The sequence below is a fragment of the Aedes albopictus genome, chromosome 1, assembly GCF_035046485.1.
Source record: "Aedes albopictus strain Foshan chromosome 1, AalbF5, whole genome shotgun sequence".
In the NCBI taxonomy this organism is placed as follows: domain Eukaryota; kingdom Metazoa; phylum Arthropoda; class Insecta; order Diptera; family Culicidae; genus Aedes; species Aedes albopictus.
In genome coordinates, this window is record NC_085136.1 from 92617105 (window position 1) to 92644739 (window position 27635).

The 27635-nt window shown below is 44.7% G+C and overlaps 1 protein-coding gene across 2 annotated transcripts in view; it reads right to left on the reverse strand.

Annotated features, from left to right (window-relative positions):
* The window catches only part of LOC109427366 (proton channel OtopLc), a 97530-nt gene that overhangs the window by 23026 nt on the left and 46869 nt on the right, over positions 1-27635 (reverse strand). For both annotated transcript variants that reach the window (XM_062845037.1, XM_062845036.1), the window contains exons 3-4: positions 3720-4280; positions 3521-3638 (exon numbers count right to left, since the gene is read on the reverse strand). In XM_062845037.1, the coding sequence (XP_062701021.1) occupies positions 3521-3638; positions 3720-4280 (679 nt within the window). The remainder of the gene's footprint in view (positions 1-3520; positions 3639-3719; positions 4281-27635) is intronic.

Consider the following 27635-nt stretch of genomic DNA (forward strand, 5'->3'; position numbering starts at 1 on the left):
AGCTCTTTTGTCCACTAGGGCACTACGTGAGCGATTCCGATTGGACGCTGCACTTACACATTGTACAGCGCCTAAATGTATGCTTTTCTAATTCAACTATATCGAACTGGTGCCTTTGCGCTGCTTTCACTTTTCTACCCTGTCCATAGTAGAATGATGAGCACGATGATGCTGATGTGTGGCTGCTCTTCCTTTTCCAGTCCAATTGGGGGTCGTCCATTATGAGTTGCGGTTCGCCGATATCTAAAATTCCGAGTACGTTAGAGCTATATGCTCTGAAGAGGGTCAGGTGTCAGCTGCTCTCGGGGGGAAGAGCAACTGACAAAAAATTGCAAGTGCCGGGGCTGGGATCGAACCCATGACCATCCGCTTATAAAGCGAACGTGTGGACCACTGCGCCACGGGCCCCGACTAGATTTGTTTTGTTCGACCGAAAATTTCCGTCAAAAACATTCTATCGAGTAGTGTTTTCAATAAATCTTTTCGGGTCTCCCTTGAGTAAACAGCATAGAATAAGCGAGAGTTAGGGTTATGAATATGGACAGACTCTGGTCTCTATGTTCTATCATATCTCAAGTTCCATGATTTAAAAGGAGTATCCGAGAACCTTCTGGAGTTTAGTGCCATCTGATCTACAAATAAAATCAGTGATCTGTTGGAACATTATGGAAGAAATTTATGCTCACATAACCTCATGTAACTATGTGCTGTCAAGTGGTGAATTCATTGTCAGTTTGAGGATCTCCAAGAACTTCCTTGAGTATAGGACATCGGATCTACTAAGGGGCTGTTCATAAACCACGTAGACTTTGGGGGGGGGGGGGGGGTTGTCTGACCAAAGTCTACGCTCCATACAAATTTCAAATTGTTTGTATGGACAAAGTCTACGAGGGGGGAGGGGGAGGTCTGAGATGGCCAAATTTTGATCTACGTAGTTTATGAGCAACCCCTAACGTATTTGGATGTCTCAAATAGCTTTAGAACTAAGGTTCATACTCACACAGCTTTATTTAAACATTGGTAGTAGCGCTTACCAAAGTAGTGTAAAGTATGTAATATGCTTTAAACACCCGTGAAATTCACCTGAGATCCTCTGAAGCGCCCTATAACCCCTCTGGAATATGCTGAAACGCCTTGAAACGCTCTAAAACGCCTCTAAAACCCCCATGAAACCTCCGTGAGCCCCATAAATTCCCACTGAAACCTCCTCCAGCGCCCAGAAACACATTGAAACTCCTTAAAATGCTATGGAACGATAAGAAATGTCCATGAAACCTCTGTGAAACTAGCCTGAGCACCTCCAAAGTATCCTAAAACATCTCTCAAACGTCCCCTCAAACGTATGCGTTTTAGATTGAAATGCTATAAACGTCTCAGAAATCATCGTGGTGCTCACCTGAAAATCTATAAAGCCCTCGAAGCCACCTGAAACAACTTGAAACGCTTTGGAATATATGAAACGTGTTGCAGTACCTCTGAAACCTACGAGAAGTTCACCTGAGAGCCTATGAAGCCTTCTAAAAGCCCTCTGAAGCCTCCTGAAGCGCCTTAAAACGCTTCCTACCCCCACAATTAAAACTTCCTTGAAAGGATGGTCACAGGCTTCCTTCTTTACATCTGCTAGTCACTTGCCCTGACCAATCTTCTTTGCAGAGCGCTTCAGATGCCTTTCAAATCGGGTTATGGAGTGGTTCCTGGGGGTCTTAGGGGGCTACACAGGCTTTCCGGTGACCTTTAGGAAAGTTTCCTGAACCCCAGGTATCCCTTTTAGGATTAATAATGAGTTCCCGGGGACTTTGAAGGGCATTACGGGCTTTCAGGTGGGCTTCGGAGTTGTTTCATGTGAGTTTCAAAAGCGTTTCAAGGGTTTCACAGGGGTTCCCGAGGATTTCAAGGGCTGCACAAGCTAAATGGTGAGCTTCGGGGTGTGGAGGGGGTGTCAATGTGATTTCAAGGCGTTTCAAGGCTATTGAGGGAGATTAACAAAAGTTCCCGGGGGTTTTAGTAAACTTTACAGGCTTTCAGGAGAGCTTCAAGAGCGTATAAGAATGAAGCTCTTAGAAATAACTAGTTGCATTTGCAGATCCGGTGACCTATACCTAAGGGAGTTTTTGGAGATCATTGAACAGTCATTCAACTACCCACTTGACAGCACACCCGAGCAAAGCTTGACAGCAAATTGAAAACTAATTTTGATGTTGTGATATTGCAAATTATGATAACTCAGGTTGTTGTCATTTTGGTCGTTTTAACGGTTAAAACATCAAAGATGAAAGCAGAAAAATGTTCCGGTAACAGCAAGTTGAAAACAATTCCTGCCATCAGTGATATCAAATTGATAACTATTTTTGCTATCAGAGCGAAAAAATGGAAAAATCGTTAAATGTATAGTTTTTCGAATGATATGAAAACTTAAACGCAATATGTTAATTGCACTGATGGTATAGCATTAGTTGTATTATACAAGGTCGCCTAGAAGTTTTAAAATTACTTAAAAACTTTTATATATATTATAAATTGAAGTGACAGCAATACGAAATCAAAATTTGAAAACAAATTGAATCAAGACAATCTGATATCAAAATGTGATATCAATTTGCTACTGATTGCAAATCGTGTTATCGATTTGCTATCATTTTGTTATTAGACTTTGCTCGGGCAACGCTTCATGGGGCTTTGAAGATCCAATAGCTCTTATTCCAAAAAAAAGATCAGATCAGATCAGAAGATCAGATAGATGTGCATGACTCACCGCATGGTATAGCCAACCATTGCAGCCATTGCAAAATGTATTGGGCTTTGTGATCAAAATTGCGACCCATAGCAGGTCAGGTGTTCTGAACAGTGAACACACCCTTGACACACCCAGTTTTGAAAGATATTTGTTGAAAATCGGCGTGAGAGAGAATTCGATTGCCGTGAGAATAAATGAGAGTTGCGAATACTAGGAGTATGATATGATCAGAAACGCAGTTGCTGAGGATGACCTGGTCGGTTCAGGAAGTTTTCATAGTGGATATATTCTTGACTTCCTTGGGCATAAAGTATCTTCGAGCCTGCCACACGATATTATAACTTTGGAAGTGCTCATAGAACACTAGCTGAGAAGCAGGTTTTGTCCCAGCAGGGACGGTACGCCAAGAAGAAATCGAAATAGAAGATTTTTGAATCGAATCCGGCTGATAGCGGCTAACAGACCTGAATGAAGATCTTCCATCAAGGCTTTGTGCATCGGCGAAATCATTTTTGTGTTTTCAATAAAAAAATCCCGAAAAGCATATACACGCCAAGGTAATTTATTCTATTTTTATTTTTATGATCCAGCTCAACCAGCTCAAGTTCGTCCTCCCTGTCAAACCTGACCGGAAATCTCCAATTGTCCAAGGTCACTGCCGCCACTTTACCCACTAAACAAATCTCGTTATTAACAAATTCACGCCTCTCAACCACCACACATCACTCGAAATAATCCGTCAGTCGATTTTGTTCATCATCACCACTACCCGACCAGAGCACTTACCTCATAAAACGAAGGCGGAATGTAGGTGGAGATAACCTCGGCCATCGGGAAGGCAATCCCCATCACGACCAGCAGCTTCCCGTAGAGCGCCGACAGCGTCGTCGCCAGTGCTTCACCCCTGTCGTGGAGAAAGCGGGAAATATTATGTACCAGATTAAATTAGGGTCGTTAATGGTTAGGGGCTATCGGATGAACTCACGGTTTAACCTCCCGCTGCTGCTGCTGTTGGTGGTAGTAGATCGGTTCGGGGAGTCGCGAAGGTCGTCGGGTGGTGTTCAGGATCGGGTGCAGATGATGGTGGTGGGAATGGTAGAGCACGGCCAGGTGCTGAGTAGTGGTGGAACCGGTCGCGGTGGGTTGTCGCTGCAGGGCTCCGGGGGATGGTTGGGGAGGAGTTGGTGTTGACGAGCCCGGGATGATGACCACGGGATTCGTTTTGACGCTGAGGGTTGGCGTGTGAACTCGCTGGAAGGCCGACGAGGTTGAGGACGAGCCGAGATGCGTTTTGCTTTGGGTTTCCAGCGAGGAGCCGACGCGGGATTCTTCGCTTTGGAGGGGGAAGTCCTGCTGGTGGGGCTGAACGTCGTGGATGAGTTGATGAGCCTGTGGGAATGCTGGAGGTGTTGGTGTGGCGACTCCTGCCAAGTGCTGTGATGATTGACCTGGCGAGGAGTGATTGCTGAATGTTTCCGGCGAGACGATAGCATTCTGAGGCACCGATGGGGATGGCATCAACGGTTGCAGGGGAAGGTCGATGTCCCTGAAATGGAGGAGAAGAATAGTAGGATTAGAAGGTTTGTTGGACACTTTTGAAGTTCTAGATTGATTCGAACCCATTAAACACAATTTGTGGAATGGTACCATTCCGTCTTAACGATTTGATCAGCATAGTCTCCAGAAATCGTCGTCAACAACAGTCAGAAGCTCAAAGTCAACTGACCCAGTCGATTCCGGACTACGAGGACAGTTGCTCCATCTTTGTCATGCCCAGATTACGATCATAAACCAAAACGGAAGAGTCAGTGGATGAATATCATCTCTCTTTTATCGCCCGAGAGCAACAATTGTGTCTACATTAAAAATTGCCATCCCATGGAGACGCTTCATCTTTTTTGTACCAGCAACAGTAGTCTTTGCCCCGCGAGTAATCCAGTCGTCGATTGTCGTAAAATTATGCGAGACATATTTCGTGTATCGACGACCGTATACTTCCACTGTGATGCCCCCGACCTTGCTTCAGGTCAACACTGTTCAGACAAACTACGATTTGCACGCAAATGACCGGCCATCAGCTGTGTAGATGTCCAGCAACACTAGACGTATATACTCGACGATGATGGGCATTTGATGGGGATGGTTTACTTTCATTGGTAGTGTTCATCTCACTTTCCGTTGCCGGCGGCGTCTCGCAATTTTGTAGCCGGATGAAAATTGTCAGCTTCGTAATCATGCATAACTGTATCAAAGTCGCGGATTAAAGAGGAGCGTCGATGAACGAGATAGTCACGTGAATCGGAAATGATCAGAGAAGCTCAGTTAAATCCGAAATACAGATGAACAAACTCACTAACTCATTTTACAATGATTTATTACAAAACTTTTTATATTAAGAAATTTAAAGAGGAATAAGTAAAGCCATTCTTGCCAGAATCCCGATGAAAACTCCATCAAAAATTCCTCCAGGAATATCCATAGGGATTCCTGGAGAAATTTTCGGAGAAATTCCTGGAGGAGTTTCCGGAGGAATTCCTGGAGGAATTTCCGGAGGAATTCCTGGAGGAATTTTCGGAGGAATTCCTGGAGGAATTTCCGGAGGAATTCCTGGAGGAATTTCCGGAGGAATTCCTGGAGGAATTTCCGGAGGAATTCCTGGAGGAATTTCCGGAGGAATTCCTGGAGGAATTTCCGGAGGAATTCCTGGAGGAATTTCCGGAGGAATTCCTGGAGGAATTTCCGGAGGAATTCCTGGAGGAATTTCCGGAGGAATTCCTGGAGGAATTTCCGGAGGAATTCCTGGAGGAATTTCCGGAGGAATTCCTGGAGGAATTTCCGGAGGAATTCCTGGAGGAATTTCCGGAGGAATTCCTGGAGGAATTTCCGGAGGAATTCCTGGAGGAATTTCCGGAGGAATTCCTGGAGGAATTTCCGGAGGAATTCCTGGAGGAATTTCCGGAGGAATTCCTGGAGGAATTTCCGGAGGAATTCCTGGAGGAATTTCCGGAGGAATTCCTGGAGGAATTTCCGGAGGAATTCCTGGAGGAATTTCCGGAGGAATTCCTGGAGGAATTTCCGGAGGAATTCCTGGAGGAATTTCCGGAGGAATTCCTGGAGGAATTTCCGGAGGAATTCCTGGAGGAATTTCCGGAGGAATTCCTGGAGGAATTTCCGGAGGAATTCTTGGAGAAATTTCCGGAGAAATTCCTGGAGGAATTTCCGGAGAAATTCCTGGAGGAATTTCCAGAGAAATTCCTGGAGGAATTTCCGGAGGAATTCCTGGAGGAATTTCCGGAGGAATTCCTGGAGGAATTTCCGGAGGAATTCCTGGAGGAATTTCCGGAGGAATTCCTGGAGGAATTTCCGGAGGAATTCCTGGAGGAATTTCCGGAGGAATTCCTGGAGGAATTTCCGGAGGAATTCCTGGAGGAATTTCCGGAGGAATTCCTGGAGGAATTTCCGGAGGAATTCCTGGAGGAATTTCCGGAGGAATTCCTGGAGGAATTTCCGGAGGAATTCCTGGAGGAATTTCCGGAGGAATTCCTGGAGGAATTTCCGGAGGAATTCCTGGAGGAATTTCCGGAGGAATTCCTGGAGGAATTTCCGGAGGAATTCCTGGAGGAATTTCCGGAGGAATTCCTGGAGGAATTTCCGGAGGAATTCCTGGAGGAATTTCCGGAGGAATTCCTGGAGGAATTTCCGGAGGAATTCCTGGAGGAATTTCCGGAGGAATTCCTGGAGGAATTTCCGGAGGAATTCCTGGAGGAATTTCCGGAGGAATTCCTGGAGGAATTTCCGGAGGAATTCCTGGAGGAATTTCCGAGGGAATTCGTTTAGGAATTTTCGGAGGAATTTTCGAAGAAATTCCAGGAGGAATTTACGGAGGAATTCCTGGAAGAATTTACGGAAAAAAATCCTTGAGGAATTTTCGGGGGAATTCCTGGAGGAATCCCTGGAGGAATTCCTGGAGGAATTTCCGGAGGAATTCCTGGAGGAATTTCCAGAGGAATTCCTGGAGGAATTTCCGGAGGAATTAATGGAGGAATTTCCGGAGGAATTCCTGGAGGAATTTCCGGAGGAATTCCTGGAGGAATTTCCGGAGAAATTCCTGGAGGAATTTCCGGAGGAATTCCTGGAGGAATTTCCGGAGGAATTCCTGGAGGAATTTCCGGAGGAATTCCTGGAGGAATTTCCGGAGGAATTCCTGGAGGAATTTCCGGAGGAATTCCTGGTGGAATTTCTGGAGGAATTCTTAGGGGAATTTCCGGAGGAATTCCTGGAGGAATTTCCGGAGGAATTCCTGGAGAAATTTCCGTATGAATTCCTGGAGGAATTTCCGGAGAAATTGATTGAGGAATTTCCCAAGGAATTTCTGCAGGTATTTCTCAAGAAATTCCTGCAGGATTTTCTCAAAGAATTCCTGCAGGAATTTTTCAAAGAACTCCTGCAGAAATTTCTCAAGGAATTCCTGGAGGAATTTCCCAAAAAAAAAAAAAATCCTGGACAAATTTCTCAAGGAATTTCAGGGGGAATATCCCAAGGAATTCCTGAAGCTGTTTCATAAGAAATTCACAGAGGAATTTCCCGAAGAAATTCCTGAAGAATTTTTTGGATTCCTCCAGGAATCCCTCTGGGAATTCCTCCTGGAATCCCTTTGGGAATTCCTCCAGGAATCCCTCTAGGGATTCCTCCAGGAATCTGTCTGGGAATTCCTCCAGGAATCCCTCTGGGAATTCCTGCAAAAAATTCTCAAGGAATTCCTCCAGGAATACCTCTGGAAATTCCTCCAGGAATTCCTCCAGGGATCCCTCTGGGAATTCCTCCAGGGATCCCTCTGGGAATTCCTCCAGGAATCCCTCTGGGAATTCGTCCTGGAATCCCTCTGGGAATTCCTCCAGGAATCCCTCTGGGAATTCCTCCAGGAATCCCTCTGGGAATTCCTCCAGGAATCCCTCTGGGAATTCCTCCAGGAATCCCTCTGGGAATTCCTCCAGGAATCCCTCTGGGAATTCCTCCAGGAATCCCTCTGGGAATTCCTCCAGGAATCCCTCTGGGAATTCCTCCAGGAATCCCTCTGGGAATTCCTCCAGGAATCCCTCTGGGAATTCCTCCAGGAATCCCTCTGGGAATTCCTCCAGGAATCCCTCTGGGAATTCCTCCAGGAATCCCTCTGGGAATTCCTCCAGGAATCCCTCTGGGAATTCCTCCAGGAATCCCTCTGGGAATTCCTCCAGGAATCCCTCTGGGAATTCCTCCAGGAATCCCTCTGGGAATTCCTCCAGGAATCCCTCTGGGAATTCCTCCAGGAATCCCTCTGGGAATTCCTCCAGGAATCCCTCTGGGAATTCCTCCAGGAATCCCTCTGGGAATTCCTCCAGGAATCCCTCTGGGAATTCCTCCAGGAATCCCTCTGGGAATTCCTCCAGGAATCCCTCTGGGAATTCCTCCAGGAATCCCTCTGGGAATTCCTCCAGGAATCCCTCTGGGAATTCCTCCAGGAATCCCTCTGGGAATTCCTCCAGGAATCCCTCTGGGAATTCCTCCAGGAATCCCTCTGGGAATTCCTCCAGGAATCCCTCTGGGAATTCCTCCAGGAATCCCTCTGGGAATTCCTCCAGGAATCCCTCTGGGAATTCCTCCAGGAATCCCTCTGGGAATTCCTCCAGAAATCCCTCTAGGAATTCCTGCAAAAAATTCTCAAGGAATTCCTCCAGGAATACCTCTGGGAATTCCTCCAGGAATTCCTCTGGGAATTCTTCCAGGAATTACTCCAGGGATCCCTCTGGGAATTCCTCCAGGGATCCCTCTGGGAATTCCTCCAGGAATCCCTCTGGGAATTCCTCCAGGAATCCCTCTGGGAATTCCTCCAGGAATCCCTCTGGGAATTCCTCCAGGAATCCCTCTATGAATTCCTCCAGGAATCCCTCTGGGAATTCCTCTAGGAATCCCTCTGGGAATTCCTCCAGGAATCCCTCTGGGAATTCCTCCAGGAATCCCTCAGGGAATTCCTCCAGGAATCCCTCTGGGAATTCCTCCAGGAATCCCTCTGGAAATTCCTCCAGGAATGCCTCTGGGAATTCCTCCAGGAATGCCTCTGGGAATTCCTCCAGGAATCCCTCTGAAAATTCTTCCAGGAATTCCTCTGGGAATTCCTCCAGGAATCCCTCTGGGAATTCCTCCAGGAATCCCTCATGGAAATCATCCAGGAATCCCTCTGGGAATTCCTCCAGGAATCCCTCTGGGAATTCCTCCAGGAATCCCTCTGGGAATTCCTCCAGGAATCCCTCTGGGAATTCCTCCACGAATTCCTCTGGGAATTCCTCCAGGAATCCCTCTGGAAATTCCTCCAGGAATCCCTCTGGGAATTCCTCCAGGAATCCCTCTGGGAATTCCTCCAGGAATCCCTCTGGGAATTCCTCCAGGAATCCCTCTGGGAATTCCTCCAGGAATCCCTCTGGGAATACCTCCAGGAATCCCTCTGGGAATACCTCCAGGAATCCCTCTGGGAATTCCTCCAGGAATCCCACTGGGAATTCCTCCAGGAATCCCACTGGGAATTCCTCCAGGAATCCCTCTGGGAATTCCTCCAGGAATCCCTCTGGGAATTCCTCCAGGAATCCCTCTGGGAATTCCTCCAGGAATCCCTCTGGGAATTCCTCCAGGAATCCCTCTGGGAATTCCTCCAGGAATCCCTCTGGGAATTCCTCCAGGAATCCCTCTGGGAATTCCTCCAGGAATCCCTCTGGGAATTCCTCCAGGAATCCCTCTGGGAATTCCTCCAGGAATCCCTCTGGGAATTCCTCCAGGAATCCCTCTGGGAATTCTTCCAGGAATCCCTCTGGAAATTCCTCCAGGAATCCCTCTGGCAATTCCTCCAGGAATCCCTCTGGGAATTCCTCCAGGAATCCCTCTGGGAATTCCTCCAGGAATGCCTCTGGGAATTCCTCCAGGAATGCCTCTGGGAATTCCTCCAGGAATCCCTCTGAGAATTCTTCCAGGAATTCCTCTGGGAATTCCTCCAGGAATCCCTCTGGGAATTCCTCCAGGAATCCCTCATGGAAATCATCCAGGAATCCCTCTGGGAATTCCTCCAGGAATCCCTCTGGGAATTCCTCCAGGGATCCCTATGGGAATTCCTCCAGCGATCCCTCTGGGAATTCTTCCAGGAATCCCTCTGGGAATTCCTCCAGGAATCCCTCTGGGAATTCCTCCAGGAATCCCTCTGGGAATTCCTCCAGGAATCCCTCTGGGAATTCCTCCAGGAATCCCTCTGGGAATTCCTCCAGGAATCCTTCTGGGAATTCCTCCAGGAATCTTTCTGGGAATTCGTCCAGGAATCCCTCTGGGAATTCCTCCAGGAATCCCTCTGGGAATTCCTCCAGGAATCCCTCTGGGAATTCCTCCAGGAATCCCTCTGGGAATTCCTCCAGGAATCCCTCTGGGAATTCTTCCAGGAATCCCTCTGGGAATTCCTCCAGGAATCCCTCTGGGAATTCCTCCAGGAATCCCTCTGGGAATTCCTCCAGGAATCCCTCTGGGAATTCCTCCAGGAATCCCTCTGGGAATTCCTCCAGGAATCCCTCTGGGAATTCCTCCAGGAATCCCTCTGGGAATTCCTCCAGGAATCCCTCTGGGAATTCCTCCAGGAATCCCTCTGGGAATTCCTCCAGGAATCCCTCTGGGAATTCCTCCAGGAATCCCTCTGGGAATTCCTCCAGGAATCCCTCTGGGAATTCCTCCAGGAATCCCTCTGGGAATTCCTCCAGGAATCCCTCTGGGAATTCCTCCAGGAATCCCTCTGGGAATTCCTCCAGGAATCCCTCTGGGAATTCCTCCAGGAATCCCTCTGGGAATTCCTCCAGGAATCCTTCTGGGAATTCCTCCAGGAATCCCTCTGGGAATTCCTCCAGGAATCCCTCTGGGAATTCCTCCAGGAATCCCTCTGGGAATTCCTCCAGGAATCCCTCTGGGAATTCCTCCAGGAATCCCTCTGGGAATTCCTCCAGGAATCCTTCTGGGAATTCCTCCAGGAATCTTTCTGGGAATTCGTCCAGGAATCCCTCTGGGAATTCCTCCAGGAATCCCTCTGGGAATGCCTCCAGCCCTCTGGGAATTCCTCCAGGAATCCCTCTGGGAATTCCTCCAGGAATTCCTCGGGGAATTCCTTCATGAATTCATTGGGGAATTCCTCTAAGAAATCCTCTAGGAATTCCTCTGGCAATTAGTCCAGGAATTCTTCTGGCAATTCCTCCGGGAAATCCTATGGGAATTTCACCAGGAATCCCTCTGGGAATTCCTCCAGGAATCCCTCTGGGAATTACTCCAGGAATTCCTCTGGGAATTCCTTCATGATTTCATTGAGGAATTCCTCTAAGAACTCCTCTGGGAAATCCTCCAGGAACTCCTCTGGGAATTCCTCCAGGAATTCCTTTGGGGATTCCTCTTGGAATTTATCTGAGAATTCCTCCAGGAATTCTACTGAAAATTCCTTCAGGAATTTCTATGGGAATTCCTCCAGGAATTCCTCTGGGAATTCCTCCAGGAATTCGTCTGGGAATTCCTGCAGGAATTCCTCTGGGAATTCCTGCAGGAATTCCTCTGGGAATTCCTCCAGGATTCCTCTAGGATCTCCTCCAGGAATTTATTCAGGTTTTCCTCTAGGAATTCCTCCAGGAAATCTCGTAGGGAATATCTATAGAAATTATTCTGGGAATTCCAGTAATTCATCTGGAAACTCCTCCAGATAATTTTCCTGAGAATTCCTTTAGCAATTCCTCTGGGAATTCCTCCAAAAATTCCTCTGGAAATTCCTCCAGGAATTCCTCTGGCAATTCCTCCAGGAATTCCTCTGGCAATTCCTCCAGGAATTCTTCTCTCAATTCCTCCAGGAATTCCTCTGGCAATTCCTCCAGGAATTCCTCTGGCAATTCCTCCAGGAATTCCTTTGGGAATTCTTCCTGGAATTCCTCTGGGAATTCCCCCTTGAATTTATCTGGGCATTCCTCTTGGAATTCCTCCTGGAATTCCTCCTGGAATCCCTTCTGGAATTCCTCTGGGAATTCCTCCTGGAATTCCTCTAGGAATTCTCCTGGAATTCCTCTGGGAATTCTTCCAGGGTTTCCTCTGGAAATTTCTCCAGGATTTCCTCTGGGAATTTCTCCAGGATTTCCTCTGGGAATTCCTCCAGGAATTCCTTCAGGTTTTCCTCTTGGAATTCCTCCAGGAAATCTCGTTGGGAATATCTCTAGAAATTATTCTGGGAATTCCAGCAATTCATCTGGAAACTCCTCCAGATAATTTTCCTGAGAATTCCTTTAGTAATTCCTCTGGGAATTCCTCCAGGAACTACTCTGGGAATTCCTCCAGGAACTCCTCTGGGAATTCCTCCAGGTATTCCTCTTGGAATTCCTCCTGGAATTCCTCTGGAAATTCATCCTGAATTCCTCAGGGAATTCGTCCTGGAATGCCTCTGGGAATTCCTCCTGGAATTCCTCTGGGAATTCCTCCAGGAATTCCTCTGGCAATTCCTCCAGGAATCCCTCTGGGAATTTCTCCAGGAGTTCCTCCAGGAATTCTTCTGGGAATTCCTCCAGGATTTCCTTTGGGAATTTCTCCAGGATTTCCTTTGGGAACACCTCCACGAATTCCTCTGGGAATTCTTCCAGGAACTCCTCTGGGAATTCCTCCAGGAATTCCTCTGGGTATTCCTCCAGGAATTCCTCTGGAAATTCCTGCAAGATTTCCTTTGGCAATTCTTTCAGGAATTCCTCTAGCAATTAATCCAGGAATTCCTCTGGCAATTCCGCCAGGAATTCTTCTTGCAATTCCTCCAGCAATTCCTCTGGGAATTTCTCCAGGAATCCCTCTGGGAATTCCTCCAGGAATCCCTCTGGGAATCACTCCAGGAATCCCTCTGGGAATTCTTCCAAGAATTCCTCTGGGAATTCCTCCATGAATCCATTGGGGAATTCCTGTAAGAATTCCTCTGGGAATTCCTCTGAGAATTCCTCCAGGAATTCCTTTGGGAATTCCTCTGAGAATTCCTCCAGGAATTCCTCTGGGAATTCCTCTTGGAATTCCTCTGGGAATTCCTTCAGGAATTTCTGTGGAAATTCCTTCAGGAATTTCTATGGAAATTCTTCCAGGAATTAATCTGGAAATTCCTCCAGGAATTCCTCTGGGAATTCCTCCAGGATTCCTCTAGGAATTCCTCCAGGAATTCCTCTAGGAATTCCTCCAGGAAATCTATTCTGAATATCTCTAGAAATTATTCTGGGAATTCCAGGAATTCATCTGGAAACTCCTCCAGATAATTTTCCTGAGAATTCCTTTAGTAATTTCTCTGGGAATTCCTCTGGCATTTCCTCCAGGAATTCCTCTGGGAATTTCTCCAGGAGTTCCTCCAAGAATTCCTCTGGAAATTCCTCCAGGATTTCCTTTGGGAATTTCTCCAGGATTTCCTCTGGGAACACCTCCAGGAATTCCTCTGGGAATTCTTCCAGGAACTCCTTTGGGAATTACTCCAGGAATTCCTCTGGGAATTCCTCCAGGAATTCCTTTGAAAATTCCTTTGGCAATTCTTTCAGGAATTCCTCTTGGAATTCCTCCAGGAATTCCTCTAGCAATTCATCCAGGAATTCCTCTGGCAATTCCGCCAGGAATTCTTCTTGCAATTCCTCCAGGAATTCCTCTGGGAATTCCTCTTGGAATTCCTCTGGGAATTCTTCCAGGAATTCCACTGGGAATTCCTTCAGGAATTTCTATGGGAATTCCTTCAGGAATTTCTATGGGAATTCCTCCAGGAATTCCTCTGGGAATTCCTCTTGGAATTCCTCCAGGAATTCCTCTGGGAATTCCTCCAGGATTCCTCTAGGAATTCCTCCAGGAATTCCTCTAGGAATTCCTCCAGGAAATCTCTTTGGGAATATCTCTAGAAATTATTCTGGGAATTCCAGGAATTCATTTGGAAACTCCTCCAGATAATTTTCCTGAGAATTCCTTTAGTAATTCCTCTGGGAATTCCTCCAGGAATTCCTCTGAGAATTCCTCCAGAAATTCCTCTGGGAATTCCTCTAGGAATTCCTCTGGCAATTCCTCCAGGGAATTCCTCTGGGAATTCCTCCTGGAATTCCTATAGGAATTCCTCCTGGAAATGCTCTAGGAATTCCACCAGGAATTCCTCTGAGAATTCTTCCTGGAATTCCTCTGGGAATCTCTTCTGGAATTCCTCTGGAAGTTCCTTCTGGAATTTCTCCTGGATTTCCTCTAGGAATTCTTCCAGGACAAGCTCTAGGAATTCCTCATGGAATTCCTCCTTCCTGAATTTGTTAAAGAATTCTTCTGGACATTCTTATTTTCTTCGCTGAATTTCTGGTGAGATGGATAAATTCATTCCTAGTACTAACATATTTCCGAAGAAAACCTCAAACTTCTTGTTGTTATTATCATTACTGTCATTGGAATCAAATTCGATTCGGTTCAATTTCAAATGAAATCAATTTCTGTTTGTCTTCTCTGGTTGCGAAAACATTCAATTTCCAGAAAGTCCTCTTATTCAGCAATTCTGACGCTGATCAAATGACCATCCTGAATCAACGGTTTTTGGTCAACAAAATCGGATTATGTTTGCAGATATTTTTCCGCATATCTTCCACGTTTTCTCACTCACTCACCACCACCCTCCAATCATTACCTCGTTATAGTCGGAAGGACAAACAACAAGTCCTTCTTCCAAATCAAGCACTGTGTGTGTCGTTCGTTCGGTTGTTGGTGTAACATTCCGATGATGATAATTTTGTTTTTCTTTTTGGCTACCGACCCAATTTCCCATTTCTCAAGAATTGGATTTTCTTTTGGCATATTGCGAAGTTTATCGGTGACGACGTTGGCGGTGCGATGGAAGAGGATGCCGGAAAATCAAATAACAAAACAAGCTGAAGGCGTTCGGTGACAGTCCTGGCGTATCGATATGTGTGATTTTTTGGAAGGGTGCCATTTCTTGACCCAGAACCATGTCATGTCATACCAAACGATGTTTAATGAAAGTTTTCTTTGTGGGTTTTAAATTTAACTGTGGCTTTGCTTAAAAACAGATTAGAATACCTCATTTTATACAAGTTACATCTATCCAACATATAATTTTGATTGACAACGTTATTTACTGGTAACACATACTTACCTTCAGCTTTAAAAGATGCGATATGTGAAGTGGGCCGCCTAGCATTGAGTAATTTCGCGAATGAAGAGCACCAATCTATTCATCCATGCCCATTTTCGCAGATTTTTTCTCTCGGGCAGACGAACTAAATGTTCATTTCCGGCTTCCTGCCCCCATTTGCAATTCAATTTTCCACTTCGGTTCAAAGTCATCTGGTCCGACAAAGCTGTCTACCACTGTGTCGCTTTTCATCTGTAAGCTTCCACTGTGACTGCTGGGGTCAATGGCTTTCATCACATTCATTCAAACCAGACGCTTTCATTTCGTACACGTGGAAAACGTTATCCCAGCTTAGGAATCAATCGTTTCGAAATGACTGCGAGGCACTTATATTGGCAATAGCAATCCTCCCCACCCACCATCAAAGTCAAACCTCACAAAGTCAAGTGCACATCCTCCCCCCGATCACCGACCGACCAGTGGTGGGAAAAGTACCAATAGAAAAAGCTCGGGTAATTACAGTTTTCTTTCAGCCGCTTTCGAAAGCCACTTCTGGGCAACACCTCAAAGGCCACGGCTGCTGTGTGGCGGCGCTTCAGGCATCGAATGATTTCAATGGCATAATCCAAAACATAATCGCCACCACCCGACGTGGCGGTGCGCCGGGAAGGATGAAAAGCGCTGCTACAACCACGACGATGACGACTCACTGTGATGGCGATGAATGGAACGACCACATTAGAGCAGCGTGGGGTAAAGCGTTCAGTGGAGAAATGTTCACGAACATGAGGAACTCGTAAGTCACTGCGACCAGCATATGGAAATGGTAAAAAGAGTTTTGTAAGAAATTATGTGAAAGTTTATGATCCCTGGAACAACTCCGGGGGGAATCACTTGAAAAGTCCTTTGAAAAATCGCATGAGTAGTTCCTGGAGGAATCCCTAGTGCCTTTTAGAATCCTTAAATGAATCCTTCGAGGAATCCCTAAAGTAATTCCTGAAGAAATTCTTGTAGGAATCCCTGGAGGTATCCCTGGAAGAATCACAGGAAGAATCCCTGAAGAGTCACTGGAAGAATCGCTTGAGCAAACTCTGGAGTAATTCCTGGAAGAATACCTGCGGAGGAATCCTTGGAAGAATCTCTGGAGGAATTCCTGGAGATATCTCTGGAAGAAAACCAGGAGATATCACTGGAGGTATTACTGGAAGAATCCCTGGAAGAATCACTCGAGCAATCCCTGGAGGAATTCCCAGAGAAATCCCTGAAGGAATCCTTGGAGGAACCTCTGAAGGAATCAATCTTCGGAGCAATCCCTGAAGAAATCCCTGATGAAATCCCGGGATGAAGCATAGGAAGAATCCGTGGAAGAATGGCTTGTGCAATCTCTAGAGGAATCATGAAAGGAAACCTTGGATGAATATCTGAAGGAATCCCAGAAAGAATCCCTAAAGCAATCTCTGAAGAAATTCCTGGAATAACTTGTAACCGTTTGGTTACAAATTGTTGATTTTTGTTTTGTATTATATGTTGAATGTCGGACCCTTCACGTTTCTTGTGTAAGAACAATAGAAGTACCACAGAAGCGTTAGGGTCCTGTGCCGCTGTAACTGTGTAAGTTCGCTACCAAAAATCAAACATAAACAGTTGGAGCGAAATATTGCATACTATGATGGTAGAAAACGTAGAATGACGGAATGAGGGAATAATTCAACAGAACGGCCATTACTCAAATTAGGCCACTGTTAACCAGGCGTCTGTGTGCTAAAGGACAAGTTTTGTGCAGTAGTGAGTGAACGAAACCAACCCCTCCCCCTTTCCCTTTGCAAGAGCTGAGTGGGTATTTGGGATTATTACACGTTCAGGTAATTAAAACTCTCTGCACATATAGGCGGTAAATTAATACCATTTGGTTCCAATAGGACCTCTTTTGTTTGGACTTCAAAAAGGTCTACCGTCCAGCACACGGCTCGGCCCGTGGAACCGGGAACGGTTCCCGCGCCTAACCGTCAAGGAACATCAGTCCTCATAGGAGGACGTACAGCTCGGGCCGAAGGCCCTAATTACCAAGGAGCTTTCCCCTCTCGACTTCCCAAGGTGGCCATGCCACGGTCGGTCGATTGCGCCTACGAGGGAAGACGCCAGTGACCCCCCCCCCCCCCCCCCCCCAGCAACGCCCGCTGGTCCCGTCGGCCGAGTACCGGCCTAGACACCGCTCGCCCCGCCATCCGGCGAGTTTTCCGGCCGCACAGCTCGACAGGAGTCGCTGTGTCGGCCATCGAACCCACCATCAACACAGCAGCGGTATGTACCGGTACCACCGAACATAGAATAGGTCACACTTTAACAAATTAACACAGAATTATACACAGAACAACACGCACACGCCACAAATATAGGGTTTTAATAAATTATATGAGAAATGTGAAAGTTCTTGGTGTAGTGTTTTTGTATCGCGAAAGTGCCCTTGATTACCCAGTAGCTAGCCGACCCTGGGATTGCCGGAGAGTCTCTTGCGTCTTGAGTCGGCCCGGCACTGAAGATTGTCGATTAGTTTCAAACCCTGGAGGATTCACTTGAGAAATCCTAGAAGGAATCCCTGAAATGATCCATTGAAGAATAGCTTGAACCATCTCTAGAGGAATACTTGGAGGAGTCCCTGGAGGAATCCTTGGAAGTACCTCTGAAGGGATCCCTGGAGAAATTTCGGGACGAATCACTTTAAAAAAATCCTTGGTAGAATTGCTTGAGCAGTTCCTAGTGGAGTCCCTAAATCTCTGGAAGAATCCTTGGAAAAACTCCTGGAGAAACTTCTGGAGGAATTCCCGAAGGAAACCCTGAAGGCATTCTTGGAGGAATCCCTTGAGAAATCCCGGGTGGAAATACTGAATGAATTTCTTGAAAAATGCTTGAGCAAACTATGAAGGAATCGCTTTGCTGTTGGAAGTTTTCGAAGAATCTCTGGAGCTATCGCTTGAGCATTCACTCCAGAAATCCCTGGAAGAATCCGTGGGAATCTTTGGATAAATCTTTGGAGGAATCCCTGAAGGAATCCCTGAAGGAATCCTTGAAAGAATCCCTCGAGAAATTTCGGGAGGAATCACTGAAAAATCCCTGAAAATCGCTTAGACAGTTCCGAAAGGATGTCTGGTGGAATCCCTGGCGGAAACCTTAGAAAAATACCTGGAGAAACCTCTGGAGGAATAACTAGAGGAATCCCTGAAGAGATCCCCAGATGAAAAATCCCTGAAGGAAACCACGGTGGAATGGCTGGAGAAATCCCTTGAGGAATCCGGGGTGATCCAAATGTGACATCCATCATTTTTCGTGAAAATTAGACTCCCCCTCCCCCATGTTTCACGCTTTTTCGAGTACCTGATACATGGAGTGTCACACTTTCTAAGAACCCGCCCCCCCCTTCTTTCCCACCATAAACGGTGGACGTCATATTTTCATGACCCATCCTTGGGGGAACATATGGAGCAAACTCTGGGGGAATCCCTGAAGAAATCCTTGGAGCAATCCTTCGAGACATCTCTGAAAAATCCCTGAAGGAATCTCTGGAGAATTCGCTTGAGGAATCCCTAGAGATATCCCAGAAGGAATCCTTGGAAGAATCCGAGGAGGAATCTGTGGAGGAGTATCTGAATCTACTCTTGTATCTCTTTACTTTATCGATGTAATGTTTTCACGATTATTTCTGCTGTATCTCATTATATTTTGAGTATTTCTTTGTGTGTAATGTTCATCCAATGAAATACAAATGATCCGAGAATACCTCTACGAGTTCCTAGGGAATGCCTCCAGGACTTCCCATGAAATCCTTCACGAGTTTTCCGGTAGTTTCTCGGAAATTTCTTCAGGAGCTGTGCTGGAATTCCTCCAGAAGTTCCTTAGGAGTGACTTCAAGAACCTTTCGAAAAATCCTGCAGGTGTTCCACGGGAATTTCTCCGGAAGTTTCTTGGGCATTTCTCCGGAAGTTCCCCGAGGATTCCACGAGAGTCCCCCAATAGTTTATCCAGGAGTTCCCAGAAAGCTTCTCCAGGTAGCTTTTCCAGAAATTTTTCTCCTTAGATTCCTCCAGGAATTTTCCTAGGGATTTCTCCAGGGATTTCTCCAGCGAATTCTCCAGCTGCTAATTTGTCTAGGAATACATCAAGGGATTCCTTCGAAATCTCCAACACAGTGTCCTACAGAAATTCTTCAGGAATTCCTCTACTAATACATCCCGGAAATTCTCCAGCAATTTCACCTGGGGTTCTTCTAGAAATTCCTTCTGAAATTCTTCCAGGAATGTCATCAGTCATTCCTGAAGAAATGCCTCCAGGGATTCCCCAGGAATTCTTTTTGGACCAACTCCAGGATATATTCCAGAAATTTCTCCAACATATTCTCCACGAATTCCTTCAGGAATAACTTCAGGAATTCCTCCAGGAATTACTCTACGAATTCCTCCTGCAATTACTACAGGAAATCCTCTTGGAATTGTTCTGGAAATTACTCCAGGAATTCCCACAAGAAACATTCCAAGAATTCCTTCAAGAGTTATTCCACGAATTCTTCCTGGAGCAACTGCAGGAATTCCTTAAGGAATAGCTGTAGGGATTACTACAGAAATTTTTCCAGAAATCCTCCAGGAATTCCTCCAATAATTTCTCCTGAAACTCCTCCAGGAATTCCTCCAGAAATTCCTCCAGGAAATGTTTCAGAAATTGTTCCAGGAATTCCTCCAATAATGTTTCCTGGAAATCCTCGAGGAATTACTTCAAGAATTATTGCAGGAAATACTTTAGGAATTCCGCACGTGAATTCCCTCAGGAATTATTTAAGGAGTTCGTCCCAGGAATTACTCCATGAATTCTTACTGGATATACTCCAGGAAATCCTTCAGGAATTCCTTCATAAAATGAAAATTGAAAAATAACATTCCTCTAGCAGTTTCTCCAGGAACTCCTCAAGGAAATCCTTCAGGAATTCCTCTAAGAATTCCCTCAGTGACTTTCTGTTGCAATGATTGATGTTGAGATACTTTTTCCATTGATATAATTACCGTCTTCCCCAGTTGGTTTGGACGACTGCACATGCAATATGCAAACCAACGGAGTTCATTTTTAATTTGAACTTCCAGTATCCTTGTAACCTTGTTTGCTGTTTTGTTTTGATTTGCATTTCGTTTCATGAGCAGAATGACGTTTGAACCATTTTAAGTTTGATCGATGTACAGATTAGCGGGTGTCGAATAAAAAAGTATTCAGATTAGTTGCGATCAAACCAACGGGGGTAGACGGTATAAAATTGGTTAGCTTTTTTGTAACTTGTTGGAGCTTACTACGAGTGAAACGGTTGATGAACCTGAGATTTTTTTTCTCTTGTTGCGAGTAATATTTTCGGTGAATTCCTTCCTTGTTTTCTGGCCGATTCATAAGGAAATCTAAACGAAATACAAAACTAAAATCGAAATTCAAAACCACCATATACGAAAAGCAAAGGAAAATTGTGAGAGATTCTTGGAAGCTGCTTCCTATTACATGTCCTACGAGAATTCGTAGCAATACAGGTTGAATTGAAATTGAGATTTTTAGCGAAGTTATTGAAGATGCACTACAGATTCCTTTTAAATCAAATGCCTGGAAGGATTCTGGTTAATCGAGGGTAATCGAAACTAACCCTCTGCAAGAACCTTGGAAATTTATATAGCGATGTCAAAATTTTGCGATGCACCAAGTGCAACATGGTGCACGATCTGTAAACCCCCGTCTTGGAGGAATTCCTGGAGGAATTCTTGAAGCATTTTTTGAAGGTACTTCTGGAGGAATTCCTGTCAGTAATCCTGTAGGCATTTTTGGAGGAATTCCTGAAATAATTTATTGAAAATTCCTTGAGGAATTTATAAAGGAATCCCAGGTCAAATTCCTCAAAAGATTTTTTTACAGAAGTATTGGAGTTAGTCTTGGAGAAATGCTTTTTAAAGGTCCTGTCGAATTTCTTGTAAGAATTTCTGGTGAAATTCCTGAACAGATTTTTGTAAGTTCTTAGCAGAAGCTTTGGAGGAATGTCTGGAGAAATTCTTGGACAAATTGCTTCGAGAAATTTTTGGAGGAATTCTTGGAGGAAGTCTCGGAGCAGTTCCTGGAGAATTCCCTGAAAAACTTCTCAAAGAAATCCCTGCAGTTATTTCAGAAGTATTTTCTTAAGGAATTTGTGGAGGTTTCCTGAAGAATCTTAGAGGTATTCGTGGCGAAATTTCTGGTGTATTTAAGGTATTAATTCATGAAGGAATTTCTTGAAAAAATCCCTGGAGGGTATTTCTGGTGAAATTCCTGAATTTCTTGGCAGAAGTTTTAAAATATCCCTGGTGAATTTCTTGGAGAGGGTCCTGTAGGATTGTTTGGAGGAATTCCTGGAGGGGTTCTTAGAAAAATGTAAAAAATATGACTTAGAGGAGCTTCTGGATGAATTCTTGGAGAAATTCCATGAGGAATTTTTGCTGAAGAAATTCTGAACGGAATTTCTGAAGATATTATAAGAGGATAAGGGCCCATATAGCCGAGGCGGTAAACGCACGGGTATTCAGCATGACCATGCTGAGGGTGACGGGTTCGATTCCCGGTCGGTCCAGGCTCTTTTCGTAAAGGAAATTTCCTTGACTTCCTTGGGCATAGAGTATCTTCGTGCCTGCCACACGATATACGCATGCAAAAAGGTCATTGGCAGAAGAAGCTCTCAGTTAATAACTGTGGAAGTGCTCATAGAACACTAAGCTGAGAAGCAGGCTTTGTTCCAATGAGGACGTTACGCCAAGAAGAGAGAGAGATTATAAGAGGATTCCTGGAGGACTTCCTGAAAGAATTTCCGGAATCATTTCTGCGGGAATTTCTGGAGGAGTTCCTGGAGTAAGTTCGGGAGGAATTTTCGGTGTAATTCCTTAGGATTTTTTAGAGGAATTTCTGAGTAAATCACTGAAGAAATTCTCGGACGAATTCTTAGAGCAATCCCAGGAGTATTTTGTTGAGGAATTTCTAAATGTTCCTGAAGGATACTGAAGGTATTCATGGAAGAATTTCTGGAGAAATTCTTGAAAAAAAAAATCTTTAAAAATCCCTGGGGAAATTCCTTGATGGATTCTTCTTCGAATTCCTGAATAAGTTTCCGGAGGATTTCTTGAAGTAATTTCTGTAGAAATTCCTTGAAAAAATTCTTCACAAATACCTTGAGGGATTTCTGGAGAAATGCCTGAAAGTAATCTTGAATGAACCCACGGAATAATTTTTGAAAGAATATCTGGAGGATTTCCTGCAGGTTTCTGGAGTAATTCTTTGAGGATTTTTTTGAGAAATTCCTAGAGGGAAAATTACCAAGAGGAATTCTTGGAGGAATTCCTGGAGAAATTCTTGGAATAATTCCAGGAGGAATGCTTGAGATTTTTCTGGCAGAGGTCTTGGAGGAATTTCTGGAGAATTTTTTGGAGGAATGCCTAGCTAAAGAGATTTTTTGAATAATTCTTGGAAGAATTTTTATAGGAAAATCTGGTGAAATTCTTGAAGAAATTCCTATGGGGATTTTTGTAGGAATTTTTGATAGCATTCTTGGAGGAACTTTTGAAAGAATTGTCGAGGAATTTCTTGAAAAAATCCTCTTGAAGGAATTATTTTCAGAACTTCTTGGAGGATTTTCTGAATGATTTTTTGGAGGGACTACACCGATAAAGGAAAGTGATGCATGAGTAGAGCTTCAAGGTCTTAAAAGCAGAATAGTATTGATGACAACACCAAAAGAATGGATAACTGGATAACTGACACTGAGGAAGATTACAAGTGGTAGTCGAAATACGCGTATCTGTCAAAGGATAAGCAACATGGGGCGGAATTAAAAGGTACGAAACTGATTACACTCATTCGAAGAGGGTATTCTGCTGAGAGAGTTCGAAAAGTCGGTACAAGACCAAAAGAATGTTGCTATGTTTTCAGAATTGCACTACGAGCATATGCTACAATGAAAATATCCTAAGATTTACAGATATTGCGACCCATACTTCAAAATAAATTGGGGCAATTTGTGTGCCAAATATATAGCTTATAATTTGGTTATACCTAGGCGTGTATTTTTGGGTAATGTAACCTATTTTCGAACGCAATTTCACTCGAATGGATCGTTTTTCAACAATTGTCACACTCACCATGTATACACCCTGATTGGCACCGGAAAATGTCAACAAACCCACTCCAGCAGATACCTAGAAGCAGTATCATATTTATCATTTACCTTCTAACTCGGTGGAATAGCCGAGATGTAATAGATATGGCTCACAATTAAGTATATGAATCCATGTCAATGTTTTACTTTTATATAATTTATCTACCGTTCCGGTTCTAGCGATTGCAAGACCCACTTGCTAGACCCACAGCTGCGACAGGTTGATTTACTGCGTGGAAAGGATGTTATTAGTACATCGCCTTTACGACGCGACTAATATGCAGCGAAAATGATGTGATATCACATTTTTTTTTGCTGTGCAACAACACATTGAAATACTCGTAAGATAATGAGGTGCAACAGACACAATCGAGAAAGAATTATGTCGATAGAGTGAAAAGAAACGATACTAGAGATTGTAGACCTTGCAGGTCACAATTCCAGAATAGTTTGGAAAGCCTGGAATATCCCATGAATGCACCAAAAGCATTAAAGCTGTGCACTGAGACTTCATCAACAGTATAGACTACACTTGAGACTACATTCCACGAATATGTTTTACAAATAAAACATGATACAGAATGTAGATTTCGTAACCCTAACTTAAAACTGTATTGGAGGCCATTTGTATTTGACGGAATGTCCAACTACCACAATATCGAGTTGCTCGAAGCATTGCGAGGTCTAATGAACATCGACGTGACTAAATTTCTTGAACAAAGTGAACACTAAAGATGCCAGATGTTGTGGATCTTTGGAAATTGATTCCAGAACAGTTTGGATGCGTAGATCACCCAATTCATGTACCATTCATTTTCTAGGGGTGCTTTTAAGCTTTTTGAGTACCGTAGACTATGTTCTGTGATCATTCATCGCGTATACATATAATTTGGTTTAGAATGTTGGATTTATGACACAAACTTCGGAGTACTTAGAATAGCTCTGGGATCGTAACTTCAACAGACTATGATGCCCGTTTGAGCATGTGCCCCGCGTTTTGTGTTTTTTTCGTAGCGCAACTGGGAATTGAACTCATGACCATCCTCATATACAGTGAACGTGTGATCTTCGCGACTAAGAGGCCATGGTTTTTAAATAGTTTGTCTTCAAGATGGAAGAGATTATTTATTTTTTTGGTCCCACTTGCCTCGGGATACCTTATCCATAGATACAGCTTTTTTAAATTCTTCAATCACGTTACCTAATTTACAGCTCTTTTTGTCCACTAGGGCACTGAGTGAGAGATTCCAATTGGAAGCAGTACTTACACTTTGTACAGCACCTGAATGTATTCTATTTTAGTTCTACTATATTGAACCGGTTGCCGTTGCACTGCTTACACTTTCTACACTATCATGGTGGAATGATGAGCACGAGGATGTGTGGCTGTTGGTTGTTTATTTTTTCCAGTGCGATTGGGGGTCCATTATGAGTTGCCGTTCGCGGATGTTCATGTATCCGGATCCGTTTGATCCATGGGCTCAGAAGAGGGTCAGTGGCAACTGCTCTCAGGGGGAAAGAGCAACTGACGAAAGTGCCGGGGCTGGAATCGAACCCATGACCAGCTGATTATGAAGCAAACGTGTGACCAATTGCGCCACAGGTGCCGGCAGAGATGCAGCTTAATATTCTATTAAAATTTAAGAAAATCAGTTCCTGAAAATCCCACTTTTTCCAAATTTTTATGTTTAATGTTTTAATAACTCTCCAAGCATTAATTCGGAAGTTTGTGTAACATTGATATTTAAACCAAAATGCTAACTTCCTGTGAAAAAATATCCAAGGTACATGAAATGATCGATAAAAATGAAAAATTTTGACACCATGTCCCCCATGACGAAAAGAACGAACCTGCCGAAAATAGAATTCTTGAAACCGTAACAGATTTTTAAGGAGAAGAATTTCACAACAGAATTTGCATGACATGTTTATTTTTCCCATAATAGTTCTTTTATCTGCTGTACTCATTTAAATCAAATTTATTAAACAAGATAGAAATGATTATTATACTTAGTTGATAGTATTGCCGTAGTTACATTTCATGCAAATGTCAGAGAGATCTGTTGTTAAATTTCTGGAGTCAATTTCAGAAAATGCTCGGAGTATCTGAACTTTAGAAAATTTCTGGCAAAGTTCCTTAAGGCAAAACTGGATGCATGTCCTCTTTTTTTCATCGAATAATGGGGCAATATTTTCGAAATCAGTTTCCAAACACATTCAGAAATAGGATCAAGGTTTTTCCCGATTTTGTCGTTCCTATCTGATTAGCCATTGGCAAATGTAAGTTAGATTTTTTGAAATTATCGGATATTTTCCGTCTGATATGACGAACCCGATTCTTACCCTAGAAAAATACAAAGTAGGAGCATAGGGGCGAACCAGGGTTCGAGGCCCGGGACCTTTTGTATATGAATCAGAAGCAGTAGCCACTAGATCACCAAGCCCGTTTATAGTTTCTATAGTTTCTGTGATCCAGTATGAGGTAAACTGTAACGTTTTATTTTGGAATCATTATTCAATTCAATTCAATTTATCATTAAATATGTGTTGGTGTGGAATGCGACAAATTTATCGAAATCGTACTGAGATCGGTTATGGTTCATACATTTTTCCTTAAATAACCATTTGCGAGATGCCGAACAGAAATAATTTTCAATGCTGAACCATTACACGACTAAAACTTGTCATATCCTGCTGGAACAGTGTGGTGGACGATAACTAGGATCAGCATCCACACAACTAAAAGTAACCGAACATATATTTTTGGACAGGTATTAGCGAGTAAGTAAAATCTCAAATCGACCACGTTCTGATTGACGGACGGCACTTCTGCGACATTATCGACGTCAGGACCTATCGCCAACATCGACGCCGACCACTATCTGGTGATGGTCAAACTGCGCCCAAAACTCTCCGTCATCAACAATGTACGGTACCGGTGACTGCCACGATACAACCTAGATCGACTGAAACAACCGGAGGTCGCCTCAGCATACGCGCATAATCTCGAGGCTGCGTTTCCAGACGAGGGCGAGCTCGATGAGGCCCCTCTAGAGGACTGCTGGAGAACAGTGAAAGCAGAAATCAACGACGCAGCCGAGAGCACCATCGGATACGTGGAACGGAATCGACGGAACGAATGGTTCGACGGAATGAATGATTCGCAAGGTGGAAGCAGCACTTCGATCAGCACCTTAATGGCGTGGAGAACGTAGGCATGGTAGACCACGGCAACGGAGGAAACGACGACGCCAGTGCAGCGGAGAACGGAAATGAACCAACTCCCACGTTGAGGGAAGTTATGGATGCCATTCGCCAGCACAAAACCAACAAAGCAGCTGGTAAAGTTGGTATCGTAGCTCAACTCATCAAAATGGGCCCAGAATAGTTGACCACCTGTCTGCATCGGCTGATAGTCAGGATCTGAAAAATCGAACAGCTACTGGATGAGTGGAAGGAAGAAATAATCTGCCCCATACACAAGAAAGGCGACCATTTGGAATGTGAGAACTTCAGGGCGATCACTATCTTGAATGCTGCCTACAAAGTGCTATCCCAGATCATCTTCCGTCATCTGTCACCTAAAACGAATGAGTTCGTGGGAAGTTATCAAGCCGGTTTCATCGACGGCCGGTCGACAACGGACCAGATCTTCACCGTACGGCAAATCCTCCAGAAATACCGTGAATATCAGGTCCCAACGCATCACCTGTTTATCGACTTCAAAGCGGCATACAACAGTATCGACCGCGCAGAGCTATGGAGAATCATGGACGAAAACGGCTTTCCTGGGAAGCTGACTAGACTGATTAAAGCAACGATGGACGGTGTGCAAAACTGCGTAAGGGTTTCGGGTGAACAATCCAGTTCATTCGAATCTCGCCGGGGACTACGACAAGGTGATGGGCTCTCATGCCTACTCTTCAACATCGCGCTGGAAGGTGTGATGCGACGAGCCGGGCTCAACAGCCGGGGAACGATTTTCACAAAATCCGGACAATTTGTGTGCTTTGCGGACGACATGTACATTATTGTCAGAACATTTGGAACGGTGGCAGAGTTGTACCCGCCTGAAACGCGAAGCAGCAAAGGTCGGACTGGTGGTGAATGTCTCAAAAACAAAGTACATGCTGGTAGGCTGAACCGAACACGACCGGATCCGTCTAGGTAGTAATGTTACGATAGACGGGGATACTTTCGAGCTGGTGGAGGAATTCGTCTACCTCGGATCCTTACTGACGGCTGACAACAACGTGAGCCGTGAAATTCGGAGGCGCATCATCAGCGGAAGTCGGGCCCACTACGGGCTCCAGAACAAACTGCGGTCGAAAAAGATTCACCCACGCACCAAATGCACCATGTACAAAACGTTAATAAGACCGGTGGTCTTCTACGGACACGAGACATGGGCCATGCTCGAGGAGGACCTGCTAGTACTCGGAGTTTTCGAGCGACGCGTGCTAAGGACGATCTAAGGCACAAGAAGGCGTGGAGCGCAGAGAGCACGATGGACTGACAAAGTGGAGCGTGACCTGGCGAGCATTGGGCGCGAC